We start from the raw sequence: 21171 nt of genomic DNA on the forward strand, positions 1-21171 counted from the left end.
AACTTGGCCATTACGGTTCTTTGCTCAGAGTAATCTACATATACAGACCTTGCATTATCATTCAAAAAACTTTTTCCTTGGCACTTAAAACATAGAACAAATAATATGCAGGATAAAGCTACAGTAACCTTTTAAATATTACAGAACAAAAAATTTCATTCATTTTGTTTGCTTGTACCAAACAGTTGGCATGGAAGTTCTGCAATCATGATGATGACTTCACACAAAGTAATTACGGTCTGACCACCAATGACAGGGGATCATTCACTGGAAAGGCTGGCCAGACAGCTCTGTCCTCAAAGCTTTTAAAGACACAACAGACAAGGCCTCGAATAGCCCATTCTAGCTGAAACTTGCTTTGAGGAGGGAATTGGAATAGAGACCTCCCTACTTCATGAATTTAGGAATTCTGGGTATTGAACAACCAAAGTTAAGTTTTCACTGCTAAGTTGCAACTTTGTTGTCTCAGTTTGAGGGGACTGAGACTTAATCCTGTAGTACTACAGATACTATCTTGCAGTTGCAATGTCAAGGAAAGTCCTTGCCCACACAATCATCAAAGTTTCCTACTAAGCCTTAATTCTGAAGACACGGCTTTTCCAAGCTACCTTTTATTGCTAAAATTTAAATATGCTGGTGACAAACCAGTGAAAACAACACATTCTAAATGCTGACATAAGCATTTATTACATTAGAAAATAACACACTTGGTTGTCAGCTTGGTTGCCAGTGACAGATGCTAGTTAAAATTAATCAGAGATTGACCTGGAATGCATCCAGACATCATTAGCCAGTTAGTATTCGTATTATGAAGCATGTGAAGATAAAACAAAACCTGAAGTCAGAATTCTTGATCTAATTCCAACATTCATTTTCTGCCTCAAGGTACTACAGTGAGTGAGAAAAAAAGTTTTAACTGATGAATAGAGCTTCTGCAATCTCTATAAACTACCCATCCTCTGCTTTGCCATCTGTGTTGACAAACTACCAGTTCACTCTTTCCAGAGGAAGCAGCAAGCAGCATTCTCAACAAGACCCAGATCTCATCACCATAATAGCTGACATCATTAACTATACAAGTTTTAAATATAAGACACACATTTAAATGGCAGTTTCCTTTTTATTTTAAGAAAGTTGCACAGCCAGCTAATAAGAACAGGAAGCTTTTTAAACAGGAATGCCTGCAAACACATGAAACCGAATAAAACCTGAAAAGTTTACACAAAAAGGAAACAAAAAAAATAAGTATTTTTTAAAATTTTATTAAACTAATCTCATTAAGTGTCATTTAGTAATGCAGGTAGCACTGAAAATCTTCTATTTGAACCGTTTGTGTGGTCAGTCAACCAGCACTTATGTTTTTATTTGATGCAAAGACATAAGACTGGAATTAATCTAAAAAAAAAAAAAAACCCCAAAAAAAACAACAACCCAAACCTTTGTAACTCCATCCCTTTATACCTTGATGTAAGACATTCAATGTCCTACAGGTATTTCAACCAAGAGCTAAACAACTGAACTGGGTATTATTTACAACAGCTGATGGAAACTGTTATACATCTTCCAGTAATTAAAAGTTAAAATAACTGTCAATACTGTCAAACCTAGAATGTGTTATTAAAGCATCTTTTCCTCCTTTACAGCAAACTCAACTTAACTTTCCGTGGACCAATGGGCCTATCATTTAGTTCATTAATAGCAGCCATAGCTTCCTCATAGTTTGTCATAGCAACGATGGCATCACCAGAAGGTAATCCTTGTTCATTGTACTGCACAGAAACTGACTCCGGTATCACTCTGTAGCCATAGAAAAAATCCAGAATCTCATTAGGAGTAGCTTTAAAAGGTAAGTTTTTCAATAGAACAGGAACAACGCGTTCAGAACCACCACTGAAATTTGGATCTGGCATAAATCTTCCTTCAGGAAAATTTCCCATTTTATTATTCCCAAACTCCATTCTGCCAAAAGGTTCACTGTCACCACCAAAATCCATGAGGGGTGGTGGACCCCTAAAATCCTTAGGAGGGCACATGAAGTCCTCAGGGGGATGTCTAAATTCAGAATGATGCCTGAAGTTCCCAGGGGGACCAAATGAATGCATGGGTGGCCCTTGTGGTGGCCCAGATGGTGAACCAACTGGACGGGAGAGGTCAGCTCTGTCATACAGATGTGAATGACCGTGCATTTCATTTGGTGCAGATAATGGTGCAGCTACACCAAACTTCTCCATCTGATCTTGAGATATTAGTCTTATTAATACTTCTGTTCCCAAAAAAGTTTGACGATTTAAATTTTCTGCTTTCATAGCTTGTTCTTCAGATTTAAACTTCACTAGTGCTTCTCCCAGTCCAACTCCTTTTTCATCATAGAGCAAGTAAATATCATCTTCATCAATATCAAATCTTGCAAAGAACTTTTGCACTTCAATTTTTGACACATCAAATGGAAAGTTCCTTACATAAACACAAGTCTTAGGGCTGGAATGACCTTCCCGGTAACTTTTTTCTGATATGGCCTGTCCAAAATGATCTCTGTCCGGTGATCTTTTCCTCTCACAAGAGTCAATTATTTTCAACATTGACTTTCTTGAAATTGGAAAAATGTACACAGGACGATTGAGAAGAACCTTTCTATGACATTCCAAAGCAGCCTGATATTCTCTCTCATTCCTTAATACCACAAAAGCATCTCTAGTCCTTTTCTGATGCTTATCTGTTAAAATCTTGATCTGTTTGCTGTGTATATCCAAATCAGGGAAAAAATCTCTCAGATCTCTCTTTTCTACATTAAAAGATAGATTTCTTAGGTGTATGTAATATTCCTGGCTAGGAGATGAACGAGAATGTGTTCTTTGTCTCCTTGGTGATCTTGAACGAGAATGCTTCCTTGAATGCATGTAGCCTGCACTTCTTGGAGAATGGTCTTCACACAAAAAGTCATCCATTTCATCTGGCATGTCTATCCTTCCACCACATTCAATCCACCGTTCCTCTGTAGTTGGGCTAATTTCTATAAACCTCTGACCCATGTATTGTCTATGACGTTTAAGTCCTTCTAAGGCATCACCAGGTGTAGCACATTTTACCAAGCAATCACCATTGTTTAAACCATTGCGGTGCTTTATCAGAATCACTCCATCCACATGTATCCCCGAAAGGAAAGTACGTACTTCAACTTCTGTTGCAGAGTAAGGTATACCCCGTAGAAATAAGTAACGATCATCTGGGTTAAATGGGTGAGAATCCTTTCTTAACTGATAGTTTGACTTAGGTATACCCATATCACCATATCTTGTGCCATTAGTATGGAAACCAGCCTCCAGGCGATTTGGTGGCCCGTAACTAGGTTTTCTTATTACTTTTGGAGAAGCTGTAACTAAATGTGGTATATCTCCAATACTTGATGTACTAGAACCATTAGTACCTGTTCTTCTAGAGCCAGACATACTTTCTCGTCCCCCACGGTCAAATCGTTTCCGGCTCATTTCTATGGTACTCTGCATCTCTGCCTTGCTGCTGAGAAAGAGCTCTATGCGAGAGTCCTTGATAAACCTTCCTGAACAGCTCATGGCACGCCGTGCATCTTCATCTGTTGCAAATATAATAAAAGCCTCCCCAATCTCTCCTCCAATAATATGCACACCTCCATCAGGAATATTCAATCCCAAGAAGAAACGACGAATATCTGGAGGACCCGCAACAACAGGAAGCCCCTGTAAACGGATGACTACAGCCATGCTGAGCTCAACCCACAGCAAAAATCACCTGCAGACAAAAAGGTACACATGATAGCACGTCTTTAGTACTCAGCTATTACAGTAACTTATCACTTAAGAAGCTAGAGCCTTTTTAATGAATGCCCTCATCTCATCAAGAGAGAAGGTATCAACCCACAAGTTCACGAGAACAAGATTGAAACACAGTTCACTGAAAGTGGATTAGACAGAACAATTAGCTACTCCACCGGCACACATGCACAAATCTATCAATATTCCCTACCCTAAGGGCAACAAAATCCACCTAAGTCACTCCTCACCATCCACAATACCTAAAGAACACCTCAAGTCTTTCACAGCTTAGTTACTATATGCCAGAGATCTCTGCCCACTCCTAAAGAACAAAAAAATCCAGTTTACTTTTGAATAGGACACTAGCTGATAAAAGGAGAAAGGAAAAAGAATAACTACGTCACTGCAAAATGAAGTACTTCACAAACAGTACAGGCTTTACTGCTTTGACAAGTTGCTCTACCCAGTGATCAGTTCTGTTCAATAATGTATGTTTTCCTCAGCATTCAAAAATGTTGTCTCTTTGGCGTAGTCAGAGCATTAACTGCAGCGGCCACAAGCATATCCTAGTTGCCAGCCACAAGTCTGTGAGGAAAAAAGGCTGTGTATGATCTTGTCACAATACTCAGTGAGAAGTGTTAAGCTTTTGGCAGCTTACCTGTTTCTGCTTTGGAGACCTGATAAATTCTGTAAAATCAACTTAACTGTGGAAAGAAAACGAAACATAATTAATGGCTGATACCTGTACTTTGCTTTACACACTGTGCTACACTGCTGCAGCCCATCCATAGCAGTGGCTAATACTAAAGCCAAGCATGTTATGAACCCATGTGAAGAACTCCTTCCATGTTCCAAGATGCCATGCACTGCATCTTTCTTTTTCCATTTTAGAAGCAAAAGAAATTCAGAGTTTAAGTTGACTTCTGGAAACGATGAAAATATGATGAGATTACTTGGTCATCAATTGTGCCACACTGAACTGTTGCAATGAAACAGACTGACAGTGTATCAAGGGAACAATTCTCAATTGAGTTCTTGAAAGGTGCTTAGGTCCATTTTAGGATTAAAAGACATGTCCATTCTTCTGAAATCCACCTGGTTTCAAATTTCACAACAAGAGTACGCTGCTCACCAGTCCAGCACTGCACTTAATGTACACCGTGAAGACCATCAAATGAAAGACCAAAATTATCCAACAAGGCGAAACTTCAGGAAGCACCTGAATTTACAAAGCCAACTTCAGTGTTTTCCCTACATTGTTACTCTACTGCCTTTCAAACATAAGAAGAAAAGCTTGAATACACCAACTGAACACACCCCTATTTTCAACATTTTCTAACATCACACAGTAAATAGCACAATATTCTCAGAACAAACACAAGCCTCTGTAGCAATTTACTGCATCACTTTAAAACAAACACAACCCAAAGCTCTGAGCATTTGAGAACACTCCTCCTACAAACCTTTCTCTATAAAGCACTAGATCCTGATGACAAGTTATTTATCAATAACCGTAACTGTCACTCCACTTGAACTTAGCAAAACAACAGCAAAGCCCAAATTCTGTCACTAATGGACTCCACATCACTTCTGCACTAGTACATAAGCACAACAAACCAAAAACAACTGCCCATTTAGAAAGTTCACTAAAGACCATCTGTCCTCTGTACTTTTGTGGTGAGTCGACCCCAGCCAGCAGCCAAGCTCCCACACAGCCGATTGTTCACTCCTCGTCCCCATCAGTGAGATGGGAAAGAACAAAGTCAAGAAAACTTGTGGGTCAAGATAAAGACAGTTTCATCAGCAGAAAGAAAAACACAAAAAGGAAATCGCCACCTCACGCAGGCTGACTGATGTCCAGCCTTCTTCCAATCCTCCCAAAGAAACCAAAACCAACAAAATACTTCTTCCTCTACCTCAGTTTTTGTTGCCCAGCACGATGTTACATGTCACAGAATATCCCTTTGGTGAGTTTGAGTCAGCCCTCCCAGCTTCTCTCCTACTCTGTGCACACTCACTGGAGGAACAGAGTAGGGAAAATAGGTACAGCCTTGATACTGTGCAAGTGCTGTTCAGCCACAGCCAAAACATCGATGTGTTGTCAACATTCTTTTAGCCACAAATCCAAACTGAACTGTATGGGCTGCTGTGAAGAACGTTAACTCCATCCCAGCCAGACCCAGAACACTTTACAACGTGTCTTCTCAACAGATGCAATGGCAGTGCCAAAAAGCATGGAGAATTCAAGGGCAGAATTTTCATACAGCACCTTCGTGTCTTGAAAAAGCAAATCCGCTGCCCTGCTACTTCATGATGTATTTAATCTGTAGTACTTCTGGATTCACAACTCCGCTTTCTTATCCCAATTTTTAAACATCATTCACAACAGCTCTCCTCCATAATTCTTCGGTGATAAACTGCAAGTTCTCCACGATGCACCAGGGATACCATACAATACACAACCTTCCGTGGTGAAAACCAGACACAGTGATTCCAGATCATAATGTGATCTCTAAGAAGTCCATAAACAAATGCAAGTTCAAATAATAGCTCTTACTGACTGTAAACAATCACACATGAGTAGAAAGCAGAGACAAGCCATCCAACAATTTAAAGTGCATAACCAAAGAGAGCTGACTTGTCATGAAAAGTAAGAGCAATTCATTAACTGAATGACTTCAGAGAGCAAGGATTTGGAGAATAAATAAACAACTTCATGCCACTACTTAAAAGCACAGAAGTGTACAGTTTTATGAAATTTTATATATAAGCAAAATTGTCTAGAAAACAGTACAATACCTATTCTTCCACAGCCTCGGAAAATTCCAAACATTAAAGACATTAAAATAATACACAACTTGTAAACACAGTAGGAAACTAAGTCTGCACTAGACTAGTGTTTTTATCATAACACTGGAAAATTACACAGACTGCAAGCTAGAAAGAACCCACAGAAACACCCCGACTACGATACTGGACCAGTGTAGAATAACCAGCGAAATAGGGGAAGGTTTCTTATTCTATTCTTCAAAATGAGCCTTAATAGAGGAAGCAGACTGCTGCGAATAGCAGTTTTCACAGTGCTGAAGGAAAACATGAGTGAGCTCTGCAGCTGGGCCCACTACACAGTCGAGTGTAGCACGGAACCGCTTCCAAGCAAGTCGCCCCGCCGGCACCAGCGCTGCTGGAGGAACCCGCCGCGGGCGGCAGGGCAGGGGACAGGTGAGGGGGACGGGGCGAGGGGTCCGGTGCTCCACCGCCACGAAGGAGCCCATCTGTTTCCCAACACCGGGACAGGGCTGAGGGAGGCACCGGGAACGGGGAGGGGGGATGTGAAGCCCAGGGACACGAGCAGGCCGGGGCACACGGAGCGGCTGCGCAGCGGTTCCGAGAAGGTCGGGCAACCGAGAAACGGCAAACTCCGTGCCGCCCTCGGCCACACGCCGCACCCCGGGGAGGCGTGCTCTGTCCCTCACGCCATTCATCCACGCACCCACCGGACACGCCGCTCGGACGGGGCCCGCAGCTCCCGGCACGGCTCCGCCAAGATGGCGCCGCCTCCGCTGGCCCCCCTCAACGCTGAGGGGAAGCTGCGCTGCGCGAGCGCTTCCGGCCAGCGAGAGCGGACCTGCGCGCGCACCCTCCGGGCGGGGCGCAAAACGCCGCGGCCCTGTGACCCCGTCCCCCCGCTGCAGCCGCGCGTGCGCGGACCGCGCGCCCCGTCTGCGCGCGGGCGGGAGCCGCTCCTCAGGCAGTGCGCATGCGCTCTTTGCCCTCAGGTGGATGTGGGTCTGAGGGAGCTGAGTAATAATAATTTGTATGATAATAGATATGCATAGTGATATACCTGTACGGTGATAGACCTGCATCTAGAGATCGGTCGCACGGTAACGGAGCGTCGCTGCCGCGCTGTGCGCTGTCCTCAGGCTCATTCCCGTCGGTGCTGGTGCGTGCCGAGCCTCAGGCACCACTCACCGCTGCTTTTCCAATGCCTAGACAGGATTTCTGAGGCAGCTCGGGGCTGGCTCAAGCCCGGGTTGTGAGAGGAAGGGAAGGCTGGGGTTGGAGGAATGGAAGAGAAGGAGGAAAGGTTCAAGATTATGTAAAGTGAAGGGCAGATACAGAGTACTCTGTACTGGCTGTGCAAGTGAAGTATATTTGTTCTAAAGTTTATCCTGCCTTCACTGTCTTTATGTGTTCTCCCCTGTCTTTCTATGCATATCCAGTACTTATCTGCTCCGACTTACCTGTCGGAGGAAAAACCTGTACTATTCATGGTAGATTCAGCTATCGGTGTTGCCGACTTTACGAGCTCTCTCAACACAGAATCTTGTTTAGAAAAATACCATTGTTTATTCTGGGTACAAGATGGAGGTTTCCACAAATCAAGCACATCGGTAAAAAGTTACATCTTTACACAGTCAAATTTACATGAACTTGTGCCTGGGGACAGATAATTCGACTTGAAAACATCAACTCAACCTTTTAACACTTGTTGAGCCAACAAAATAAATACAATAAGAAATAAAACGTGCTAATATCGAAAATCATAATAGGCAATCAGCACGTAGGAGAGGGACAATGAGAAATAACTAAAATCCAGGACACGGTGTCTTGCAAAGTTTTGGTAACATCTGAGGGAACGAGACAAAAGGCAAGAGGCAGAAACATGCACAGAAAGTTCCACCTGAGCATGAAGAATTTACTCTGCTGCCCAGAGAGGCTGTGGAGTCTCCCTCACTATAGATATTCAAGAACTCCCTGGTCACAATGCTGTGCCATGAGCTCTGGGATAATCCTGCTTGAGCAGGGAGACTGGACCAGATGACCCACAGTGCTCCCTTCCAACCGGACTCATTCTGTGAGCAAGAGTGTGGCAAAGGTGTAAAGAGGAGTAACTTTGGCTGAGCATCCATTGCTCTAGTCATTTTGTTTCCACCTTGTTAGCACTTTCCTCTCTGGGGAGAAATTACAAACGCGTGTTACATATGTATATACACAAATGTACATTGTGTACGAGTTCTAGGGACAAGGTACCGGAAAGTGCAACCCGGGCTTCGGCATCCTCTCATTTTTCGCTCCTGACCTCGCACAAAACGAACAGAACTCTCTGTGGACCAAATACCTAAACTAGGGCTTGTGCTCCCTCCCCCGGCCCGCTTCGCGTGCTGCGGCGACAGGCCCCCGGCGCTCGCCGTACCGCGCGGCCCTGGCCAATCGGCGCGCGCGGGCGGGGCTCGCGGTGGCCATGGCGACGCGAGGCCGCGGGGCCGCCGCCGCCGCGCTGCTCATGGCGGTGTCGGCGGCGCTGCCCCTCGCCCTTGGTTTCTCCGTCCCGCTCCAGCGCCCCGCCGACTGCGGCGCCGACCGCTACTTCGACAGCTCCCGCCTGGCCTGCGCGCCCTGCGGGGCCCACCAGCGGCAGAGTGCCGGCGGTGAGCGATGGGGGAGGCGGGGCTCGGGTGGCTCCGCGCTGAATCCGCCCCCAGAGCGGGAGATGCGGAGCCGGGGCTCAGGTTGTGGCGGTAAAACAGCCCCCCTCGAACAGGTCTGGGGAAGGAGCCAAAAAGCCAGGGTCCCGCAGAGACCTAAGAGGCCCTGGCACAGCTGTGATGTATCTGAGATACAGCTCAGAGAAATTACTTTCAGCCTCTTTCTAATAACCTTTATTTCCTCAAGCATTATATTGTACTTGCATTTTCATCTATAAAATTCCACAGGACCCTGAATTTATGTTCTAGAACACTTCGGTGACTTGAAACTCCTTGTCAAAGTTGAATGTCTGAGGTACCAAGTGTGAGATTCTCAGGTTGTGTTTATGTTAGTCTGAGTCCCACACAAGAACTTGGAGCACATACAACACAACCTGACAGTACTAAATGGAAAATACAGATAGTTGGCTGCTGTCTTTAAGGCATAAGGAGGTATTAAAGTGTCCATCTTTTATACACAGTCCAACAAGATTGGGAGTCCCTTCTTGTGTGTACAAGTCTGAGACTAAGACCCAACAGCATCTCTCTTCAGAACTGCTACTTCAGTCGGAAGCAGTGATGTGGACCACTGTGTTCACAGCTGCTGCATGAAAACTGCTCACCTTTTCCACCACCAGCACCAGGGTCCCCTAAAAACCAATCCCATAGTTCACTTACTGGAAAAAAGTACTCTATTTGTTTTCAGATCCCCTGATAACATGGCTGTCTAGATCCATAACTCTCTTTTAGGCTGAATCTTCCTCTAAATAAAGGGCTTCAGGGAGAGGAAAATTCCAAGGGGAGGTCAAGGGTTTATTTTTTCCTGCAGATCCGACTGGAGCAGTGTAGGTAGGTGCCACTCAGTGCTGTTTGCATCTTGATTGAGTTCCACTTGTGATTGCCCATACACTCCCTGGTTAGCTCATCAGTCTGGATTCTGCCTTCAGGTGACATGCCTAAAAACCTTGGTATTGTCACTGTGAGTGTCACAACCCAAACTTTTCATTGATCTAATCCAATTGGACGTCTTCAGAATTAAGTATAAATGGTTGATCACTTTGACAAATGTTTCTGTACAGCTGGTCTTATCAGAATGTACTTTAAGGTTATAAAATTTTCCACAGAACTTGACATTATTTTTGCCTGCACAGTTCAAAATAACCTTAAATAATAAAAACAGTTTATTAGTACATATAATCAATTTTGGTTTGTGATATTTGTTTAAAGTACAGATGGAAGTTCATAACACTGAGACAGGAAAAGTTTCTAAAAAAATATTGTGGAGCACTAGCAGATGGGCATTATATGTGCCATGAAAATAGTGTTTAATTTCATACAAAATGTTAAGTTTGTTCTGTTCACTCACTGAAAACCATTCAATCTAAACCCTGATTCCCATGGACAATTTTGACAGCCTTGAGTTTAAAACAGCTTTTAAAACAGTTTTATTTTGGAAAACCTTTTCATACAAACACATTTTGGTTTTAGGACTGACTTCAAATTGAAAAAATAAAACCTTTATACAAACATATAATGCTGGTGTCAGCCTTGTAACAGTCTCTTAAAACGTCTGTGTGCAAACTGTAATGTGGGCATTTTTTAAAAAGCATGGTGATTTTCATTCACATTTCACCCAAATGTTTTATGTTCCTGTCTAATAATCCATTTTGATCTCTTGAGAGCAACAGTAGTTGTTTTTAGTTTTCTGTTACAACCAGTCAGTTTTATATAGATTAAAAGTGCATTTCTTTTGTTTTCTTCAGGTAGTTCCTGTGTATGTGAGCCAGGATACAGGATGGTCTCTAGTAATGGTGGGTTCACTGTTACTTGTGAAAAATGCCCAGAAAATATGGTAGGTATTGAATGTTTCATGTTTGCCATAGTGATAAAATACTAATCATAACCATTATGGGATTTTCAATTTTATTCTGATTGCAAGTTATTTTTCATTAATTTAAAATATTTTTGCATAATAGTCCTTGATTGGGAATTTTTAAGACCATGGTTATACGTAGTATTTTTGTTCAGTTTAGAATTGTCTATTTCTATTATTTTGCACACTTTTTTTCATTACAAATTTAACCCCACAGACAAAATAAGAATTTTTTCAAGTGTTTAAGTTCCTTCCACTGCTTTTCTTCTCTGCTTTGTCCTTGCCCAGAGGGCACAACTGTATACAATGTTAAAGATGCTTTTTCAGGTCATAGGTATCTTAACTGATTATTTATGTACATACTATTATTGTAACATTTAGGCTGTAACTTTATAATCTGCAATCTTTCATCCTTACTTCAAAATAAGCTGCTCCTACTATGTTACTTTACTTACATAGTTTGATCAGTTCTTCTGACCTTCCTTGGCAAATTAAGCTATAATTTTGTGTAATAATCTCAGCATTGATCCAGAGATACCAGGCTTAACCAGATTTTCCCCATTATAGTAAGCAAAGAAAGGTATTTTTCCAGCAAATCAACTTTTGAGGGTGAAGCCTTCCCGAATACTTCTTTCCCTTCACTAACTATAGAAGAACTCTCAAGAGAGCAGCTTACCTGTCTGAGTTAGGTGTTCAATGGCTAATGGGCTGTGTAGGTAATTTCCCTTTTGTTTCCATCTTCTTGCTGTGTTAGACAACACTTTGGGACATATCCTTTCGTGTTGTGATCTTTTGCCTTTTCTTTGTATTTCCTGCAATGGTGGCATTTGCCTTTGATCTACTGCCAAGGCTTTTGCAAAGAGAAAATGATCGTAGCGGAGAGGGGAGTAACATCAATAGCACTTGAGGAGAAGCAGTTATCTTCATTTTCCTCAGTGGTTTTTATCTGTAGTGAAGTTACTTCATAGTATGAAATAGGTGTGGATGTGAACTGTCTGGGTAGGTACAAAATTCCAAACAATTATATAAACTGCTTCACGTAAAATTCTTCTATTTCCATTACTTCTGTATGTTTATATGCAATTGCAATATGCAATTTATATGCAAAATGGCTATGTATGCATTATTATGTTTATTCAATGTATCTCTTTTTAACATTCTACTTTTAATTTCCCCTGAAGGATTTAAGTTAACAAGTTTGGAAGAGCTTAACTTTTTTGTGTGTCTGCTAGAAATTACTTCTGCCAGATTGTTTAGCTTTTTTTTATCTTTAAAAGCTTCATGAATGTTATTGATGTTTTATCTGAACACATTTTCTATTAGCTAATGGCTGGATAAGGCATTCTTCACAGATACTGGGTGATGTCCATATTTTTGATAATTCTAATAGTTTTATGTTTTATTTTAGAGCGGAGTTACTCAAGATGGATGGAATTGTATTACTTGCCCCAAAGGCCTGACTTCAAAAGGAAATTGTAAATGCCTCTATAATGAAATACTAGGTAAAAAATATGTGCCAATTATGAGATGATAGCACTTGTTTTAGATATTTGAGTTTACTAAGATCTGTTAAAGATCTTAGTAAACTCAAGAGTTTACTAAGATCTGCTCTTCTGTTAAATAAGAAAGAAAATTTAAGTATGTTTTCATATCTAATGTAAAAATTCAGCACTGCTCTTGGTATTAATCATCATTTCTGAAAGAGAACAGATAAATCTGTACAATTGCTCATTGCAATTAAAGCTGTTATGCAAACATTCCATAAATGAATACTAGTGTATTACTTCCTTCAAGCTCTTTCAAAATAGATGGAGTCATTAAAGTTGGAATAAAAACAATGTCAGTACAGACTATAAAAACATTACAGTGTTTTGAAGTGTAAAGAACAGTAAAGGAATTGTACCTAGATGAGTAGGTGGAAAAGAACAGGCTGAGCAAACCAAGCAAATGACTGTGCATTACTGTTAGTGGATTTCATGCCACTCTGAGGCACCTGTGCCTGTGACTTTCTGAGATGTGCTTCCCTATATCTGCTTCTTACTTCATGCTCTCTAGTAGTTGCAGATGATTTTCTGTAGATAGAAAAATAATGTTAAATTTAGTGTTTGTGTTAAGTGGATTTTTGTTTATTTTGCGTAGTAGAAATGTAACAAAGTGCTTTTCATCAGTGGTGTAAAACATAAAAGCTCTTGGGACCTCTAGTTTTCCTTAGTTTCAAAGACATGGAATGCCTGTAATTCCCTGATTAAATATTACAGATTTCTGCTTTGGTTACATTTCCAACAGAGTATATTGCAGAATCACTGTTTTCTAGATCAATAATTTTAAATTTTCCTAGGAAACTGGAAAACACTGAATACCAGTCTTCTAACTTAAACTTTGTGAGAGTTACAAAGGCCCCATGCTTTTGGGCCTTTGTGGTAAAATATTGAGAGCAAACCTGATTCTGTAATTTGACATGCAGGAAGAACATTAGTATTGTATTTCTTTTATTCTCTTTGGTTTGGATTTTTTTTTTTAATAATTAGATTTGAAATCTCTTGCCAGATGATTTAGTTGGTGGAAGATGCAGTTTTGAAACTTGGGAATTGTGACACATCCATGAATCATTTCAGATGAAATGTAAATTTTTTTTTCTACTAATTTGCGAACTTGTTTTAATTTTTTGCTTTGCAGTGAGAAATCTTTGTTTGAAATAACAGAGGAGTAGCCAAATAGACATGAAATGTTGCATTTCTCATTTAAAACTAAGCTGCTTGTACACAGCTATAAGCAGTGCACACATACACACGTACATGAATGTGCATTTATAGTGGATGTTATTTGCATGTTGTGCTCTTGATTTTTTCAAAATAAACACTTTGAATTAATTTTAGATCTGTGCAGATACTGAATTTTTTTGCACATATCTTAACCAGTGTGATACTTGGCATCAGGCAGTTTTATCACAGTTGCTTTTCTTTTCTACTTAGTGGAAAGAAGCGTTGATGGCATTTTGCTTAATGAGGCATTGTGCGTACATTGTAATGGAAGTGAGCAGTCCTTCTCTGCCTCAGATGCATCAGGAAACAGGTGGGTGCTCTTTGCCTTTTGTGATGATAAATTTGAACGTGTCATGCTAGTTTAAATGGAATTTTCCTGAGGAACAGACTGTATCTTTGGGATGACAGTTTTGAAGGCAGGGAATTGGAAATCCTTAACCCTGTACCAAATGCACTGTGTTTTGTGCTCACTGAAGTCCTTATATGGCCAGCAGCTTGGGTTTTTTGTTGTGCTTTAGTGTGACTAAAAAGATTTATATCCAAATATATAATATGTGATAATTATTTAATTTATTTTCTATTTCACTGATAGTAGAAACAAATCAGTAATAGCTTTTGAATTTCAGTTCAACTGATGCTGTTCCCAGGCATGCTACGTAATCAACTTTCACTGAGGGCTAAATATCTTACTTATCTACATTTTAAGTGCATTCTTCATGTTTATGATCCATAGGTGTGTAAGATGTGAAAAGACATTCATCCAAGTAAGCAAGTCTTGTGACTGCAACAGCCCAAACATTCTAGTAAGTAGAAGAATGTTGATTGTATTGAAGTTCAGAAGAAGAAAAGTTATTTTGACAAGTGTATAAATATCAACATTTTTTTCTTCTTTTATTTCTTTCAGACTGGGGGATTGTGTTTCTTGGCTCATGAAGGCTTACCCCCAAAGGGAGTTGCAGCTGTTCGTTTTGCACAGCTAGTAAGTGTATTCTAAAACACTTTTAAGCTTTCTCATTTCTTATTTTCAGTAAGTATTTCAAATTCCTGTTCTTTGAAACCAAAGGTGGTACTTTTTCATCTGATCCCAATGATTGTAAGGTCATTTACATAGAGTGTAGGTATGTACACCTAGTAAGCATTGTTCTAATGCAATAAGCTTTTAAAAATTCATGCCCTCTTGGAAACTGTGAAAGGGAAGTAATTTACATGACTTTAGTATCAGGACAAGTGGCCTGTGGCCTTTGGTATTAATGGTGTGCATTCAAACCATACTCTTGCATCACAAAAGCATGCTAAAGAGTCCATGAGTGCCTCTGGACTTTATTACTATATAAAATTTGTATTTGTGTAAAACATTTGAAAAAAGATATAAGGCTTTAGTTTACTGCTTGATCTTAGAGCTCATAGAAAAAAATGGGCACCTATAAAGTTTGAGATTGTGTGTGAAATTGCTGAACTCCTTGCATTGGCTAATGAATGAAAATATGTTCTGTTGAAAAGATTGAAGGGGTTTTCATTGTTTTATCTAATGAACTTTCATTAATTGTGTAATCTGCTCAAAGTTAGGACCATTTTCCAAGTAGTTCTGAATTCAAGAAATGATATGTGGCTAAGAAAGGTATTTTGCTCCTAAATGGATGATGTTAAAAGCTACCACTTGAAAGAAAGTAAAAAGTAGTCTTCAGTTTTTCTGATCTCAAACGTTGGTTTGCTCCCTGAAAATGCCATCTTCTAAGTAATATTTTATTGAAAATATGTCTTTTCAGTTGCTTACAGTATATATGAATGCTATGTGTAGTTCAAATGTGAGCAGTTATAAAAAGGAGGTTGTGAAGTAATTCATTTGGCAAATTTGGTCCTGAGTTAGATTTTCCATCAAGTCAACATCATACCTTGGAATTGTTAGTACTTCCCTTGTGTGGTAAAGAATGTTCAAAGATTAAATATTTCAGCTCTTGTCCTGTGTAGTTTGTTTAGTTTAGTGAACTGAAAGAAATTATTGCATTATGGTTGTGTTTTGAACTGATATTGTTAGACAGAGATATTTGCAAAGGACAGAAAGCTCTTAGAAAAAAATAACTACCATCTTCTAGCCAACATAGTTTTCCAGACTCTTACATTATGGATGAGTTGTTGTGAACAAACACAGTGAAAAAGTTCCTTATTTACAGGGTATAACACTGACATCAGCGTGGTTTCTGAAAAACCTGCAGTCCTCAGCCTTTGCCTGTTGGGTGAGTTTCATTAATGTTTGCAGTTTGCTTTTTTATGCAGAATGGTACTCTATAAAAGCATGTCATTTTTATTTTTGGAAGTTACTTTGCTTATTTTTAAAGAATTTTATTTTGAGATGAGAATAGAACAGAAATAATTATATACATAGAATGCTTAGAAATATTGAGGGCTAGTCAATGTTAATGCAAGTCTACAGCATTGGAATTTTCCCAAAATGAATAGCATTAAAGAAAAAATCCTTCAATATTCAGTATTATGTGATTTATTGTCCATGTATTTGGATATAAATGAGCATATCCAGTAAGGGATCACTCAGAAAATTAACTTCTTACATATCCAGTATTTACTGGCACCTGCTCTTTACCTCCTAGTTGATTTTTAGTTATTCATAACCATGGAACCACCCTTTTCAGCTTTGCTTTACTTTCTGTATGCAAGTGTTACGTACCATTATGTTGCTCAGGGTGACAGTAACCATGGGTGAAAGAGTGGCTGCGGCAGCAGAATCACAGACCCTTGTAAAGAGCATGTGCCTCCACCTCCCTTTTACCAACTCTGTTATCACACATTCTCATTTTCCTTCTGTATTGCTCTCCTGAAGATCGAATTTTAACTTCTCAGGTTCTGAGATTTTCTTTATTGAAATACATTTCAATATTATGACTTGCTACAAAATGATCACTAGGAAAGGAGCACATGCACTTATGATGAGTTACCCATATGTGTGTGTATTATTCCAAGTACTACCAGTACAGTACTCCAGAAACCACTCCCAGGATTGGGGCCTCAAAACTGATGACAGATGAAGTTTCACTTCAAAGATGATAGACGTTGCAGAATCTGGAGGCAGTCAGGCATCCCTCACCACAGTCTGGTAACTTGCCTAGGAGAGCTCATAGAAAAGTTTGTGTTGGGGACCTTCTCTGTGTGAAGAGATTGAGAGAGAGATGAGAGGCAGGAATAGATTCACTCTCCATTTTGGGTAAAAAGTAATTTTTATACCAGAGACATAAGGTAGCATAGGGCAGCACCACCTGGACCAGCCACTAGATGACAATGTTTTATATGTCAGGCTAGTTTATGTTTTTTCCAGACTGTTTTTCTACTCTTTCATGTACAACTATAAATAGCAGATACCTATTCCTACTCTTTTGGAATGTTTTCCCTCTTCTAAACCCTAACCTTCTTCTAGAGTCTCCTTCATCTTTCCAGATGATAGGTTGCTGTTGCAATTCCTTGGGTTTGTGCTTACTGATGGTATCTCAGGAGGTCTCTGAAGTTCAGGTACCCAGCTGCACTTCTCAAGGATGTTTCAGACTCCCAAGCCAGGTTCCCAGCCTGGCAGGTGTTCTCTGAGTCAGTATTTCAGCAGATTTAGGTTCAGGATTTTCCCAGATCACCTTTGTGGCTGCTCCTATCACCACCTCATATGCACAGCTCTGAGATGTATTCTGTACACTGGTCCCATTCTTTATCACTGACATCAGTTTATCCTGTTTGTCTCCCTCACCCTGCTCAGCCATTCAAAGATGCTGCCTGAATGTGATGAGCAGCTGCTAGTCTGACCCACACAAATGGGGGTAAGGAGGTGACAAGGTAATACCAGTGCAGTGACCCCTGCAGACAGATGCCAGGTGCCACCTCTGCATATCACTTGACACTGGTGTGTTTACCAAAATTGAAAAGGTACATAAAACTGAAGAGAAAGTACTTAAACTGCATGCATCTATATTTATCAGTCTAAGGTCTTTGAAGGAGTCGTCTTTGCCATATACTCTAAGTGGTATTAAACATTTTGATTCTTACTTTGTTTTGTAAGTGCAGATTTTGACATTTCTGTCACATTTTAACGTTTAGCAGATGCAACTAAAATAAGCTGAAAAAGTGAGAGTATTGATTTCATGCTGCCATCTGCAGATCTATAAAAATATGGCACCTGAATACCTGGGAGAAAATACTATGTGTTGACAAAATCAAATTACTTTCTAGTGAAACAAGAAAGTAATTTGATTTTAATTAAGGAGTGGCTTCTTAAAAATAACATTAATTTATTACTGCCTCACAAAAGGGAGGAGAAATTAAATACCTTTTTTCTGTGTTCTTGTGTTTCTCCACTGCAGTTGTACTCTAATCTAACAGCCTGCCAAGCACTTGGAAATATGTGTGTGATGAATATGAACTCACTGAGTTCTTCAAGGACTGATGCCTGTGGTTTGTTTCAGTATATTTTTGTCAGTACAGCAAGGGTAGGCGTCACTCATTCAATACCCTACTGGTAAGTTGTCTTTTCCATATCTTTTGGTTTTTAATAGCTTTGTATGGAAATTATTATTCTAAATGTTCTCTGATGAAAAACATTGTATTTCTTTAGAGAAAACATTGTAATTTTTTTTCAGGAGGCATAATCTTCCATGGCTGTATTATGGCGACCAGCCAGGATTAGCATCCCAAGTGCTTGAGAAAAATAATTTTCCTACAAGTTTCACTTTTAAGGGAACAGATAAGGTAGGTGTTGGGTAGTAGACATAGGGAAGCATACATTAGGAAGAGGACATAATCACATAAAATTGTAGATTTATTATAGATGTGACTCTACTAAAGGTAAATTTTAGGCAGTTAATGTAACAAAACTCAGTGTGAGATCTTATGGAAGAGGAAGGGGATATTTATGTAAAATAATGTCTAGTCACTTCCTTTGCTTATACTTTCATACCCACATTCTCACAAGGCCAAGACATGCTTGCCTGTGTGGTCTGACCAGGGCACGAGGAACAAAGGATACCAGCTTTTAAGTGTTCATTGTGTCCCCAAGGATCTGGATTGGCAGTGGAAAACTAGTAATTAGACAAACCTTTTAGACACCTTAGGAGTTCGTGGTTGTTTTGACACTGTGTTTTGCTTCAGAGTCTTGTTTACTTCCATCTTCATAAATCTGAGGCAAAGCTGGTCTTATATACACATCCTTTTGTCAGATCTCATGGTGATCTAATGTGAAGAAGAGGGATAAGTGTGATGTGCTGTATCTTTAATTCCACCCTCCTGGTGTTCCAAAGTTCAGGGTCTTTTGCTGACAAGCTGTCTGTGCCAGTTTTTATCACAACCCTTTTATCAGCTCTGTAGCTGGGAACAGTGTTCTTCACCACTGTTATGTGGTGTTTAACACTTTCAGTTGCTTACATACACATTTCTCCCCATGCTCGATTTCTTTGTAATTTTTCTGGTACGAATCTCTACAAGCTGATTGTATCAGAGATGGATTCACTGTGTTACTCCAGCCTTTTCCTCTTACTGCAGTGAATTAGGGGAAAAAAAAAAGGAGGTGAGAAAAATAATTCTAATGTTAGCAGAGCAAAATATCCATCCCTGTGAGGGATGGACTGCTTAAGTAGTTTGTTAATTGGCATGTTTTTATGAAGAAATCAGATAGTAAATCAAACAGTAAAGTGATTTATTTTTCCAAATTAATTCTAAAAATAGAATAACTGGAGTAGGTTATTCAAGTTCAGCTAATCACAGAAAATAGTACTAGTGATAACCAGTTTGTCAGTTATACTGCCAAATTTATCTAGAGTTTTCTTAATGACTCAAAAATAAAATAATTGACTTTCAGCCGTATTCTACAAGGCTATGTTTTAAGATAAACAATGTTGCAATGTTGTTCTAATAACTAAAATACTTGTTATTCCTCCTAACACTGAAGATCGTGGAAGCCCTCTAGATTCCTGCATAGTGTTCATTAGAAATCTGCATAGAATTCTGATTAGTTTAGGGCATGTCTATGTGTGTAGAAGTTTCTTAGGAATTTTTTCCATGTCATCAGTGAAGCTGTAGAAGAATGGTATGTCTTTTTTAAAAAAGTAAACTACCAAACCCAAGACTAAAAACAAAATCAAACGGGGAAAAAAAATGAAGGATTGTGCTGAAAGTTTTAGGAAACGTCAAACAATTAGACAGCAGTCTCTAAAATGTGTATGTCAACTTCAGGGCGGTTTCATTGGTCTTTTATCTTTTTTTCATCAACAGGATGTAAAGCTGAAATTTATTGCAGCCTCATTTGATGCAGCAGGAAACTTTCTGAAGTGGCAAAGTTTGGAAGGAGGTATCTTACAGGTATGTTTGATTTTAGTATCTTTTCTTGATAACACAACATTCTAAGTGCCTTTAGCCAAATTAAGACAAAAGCCAAGATTTTGATTATTACAGTAATGACAGTTCTAACTGTAGAGCTAGGTTAGGGAAAATAGCCCTTTATTTTTGCTTACAATGATCTTTACAAAATCAGAAGTATAAATTCATCAACACTGCCTTCATCCTTTGGACTAGTATAAATTTGGCATATTGGAAAGTTCTGAAAAATAGTGTTAGTCATTTAGAACCAACTATCTCTGTCTTCCATTCAGCATGGTTTCTCATGTGTGTAGTTTCTTATCAAACCTCTTTTTCTTGTTGAGAAAAGTGTATTCTTTAGCTCTTTGTCCACATGTGTCTATAGATAATGCTGTGTGATTGCACACATCATGGGGGTGACAATCAAATCAGTGGTTATGTCACTGTCAAGGGAGGTGGGAAAACTGATCTACACCATTTTCATAGCATTGTCTTGGGATTTTTTTGCTTGCTTATTTCTTTCAGTTTTAAATACAAAATGTACACTATGACCAGCATGTGCCTTTTTCATAATAGAAAGTTATAAATAGGTGGTGGAAGACTTTACATATAAAGGGGGAATATTGGTTGGAAGTACCCTTGGACACTACACCCTCAGATTTCAGAGACACAGACATTCTATTTTAGCAGTACTACGCTGTGTAGTTAGGCTGTGAAAAATGCAAGTAAGCAGCAATTAGTGCAATAGTAATTAGTCTATCTGAGAGAACAATTGACAGCTGCAAAATGTTATAGAATAGAATTTGTTTAGCAGTCCAGTGGTGATCTAGGCACTCTCAGTATTTCCCTAGGCAGACAACAATAGGAACACTAGCAAGAACAATTGGGAATTGTTGGTTCCTTTTATGTTGGAGCACGGCATTTCAAATATTTCA

General features: G+C 39.6%; 2 protein-coding genes across 14 annotated transcripts in view; one reads left to right on the top strand and one right to left on the bottom strand.

The window, feature by feature from the left end:
* Positions 1–7429, bottom strand: part of RBM12B (RNA binding motif protein 12B) — a 23474-nt gene extending 16045 nt beyond the window's left edge. For 5 of the 11 annotated variants that reach the window (XR_001519550.3, XR_004496171.1, XR_004496178.1 and 2 more), the window contains exons 1-2: positions 7286–7429; positions 4447–4492 (exon numbers count right to left, since the gene is read on the bottom strand). Coding sequence is in view for 3 of the 11 variants with exons in the window: in XM_015618356.2 (XP_015473842.1) it covers positions 1638–3737 (2100 nt within the window). In the remaining 8 variants the exon portion in view is untranslated. Of the gene's footprint in view, positions 1–1100; positions 3766–4446; positions 4493–7281 lie in introns of those variants that run through there. The other 6 variants (XR_004496179.1, XR_004496173.1, XM_015618356.2 and 3 more) reach the window with 5 other exon arrangements.
* A 1615-nt stretch (positions 7430–9044) lies between these two features.
* TMEM67 (transmembrane protein 67) overlaps positions 9045–21171 on the top strand; it is a 31759-nt gene continuing 19632 nt past the window's right edge. For all 3 annotated transcript variants that reach the window (XM_015619841.1, XM_015619843.1, XM_033512341.1), the window contains exons 1-10: positions 9045–9223; positions 11023–11111; positions 12541–12634; positions 14105–14204; positions 14628–14697; positions 14799–14873; positions 16066–16128; positions 18250–18404; positions 18526–18634; positions 20153–20239. In XM_015619841.1, coding sequence (XP_015475327.1) covers positions 9079–9223; positions 11023–11111; positions 12541–12634; positions 14105–14204; positions 14628–14697; positions 14799–14873; positions 16066–16128; positions 18250–18404; positions 18526–18634; positions 20153–20239 — 987 coding nt within the window. In that variant the 5' untranslated portion in view covers positions 9045–9078. The remainder of the gene's footprint in view (positions 9224–11022; positions 11112–12540; positions 12635–14104; positions 14205–14627; positions 14698–14798; positions 14874–16065; positions 16129–18249; positions 18405–18525; positions 18635–20152; positions 20240–21171) is intronic.

Source organism: Parus major, chromosome 2 (genome assembly GCF_001522545.3).
Source record: "Parus major isolate Abel chromosome 2, Parus_major1.1, whole genome shotgun sequence".
NCBI lineage: Eukaryota > Metazoa > Chordata > Aves > Passeriformes > Paridae > Parus > Parus major.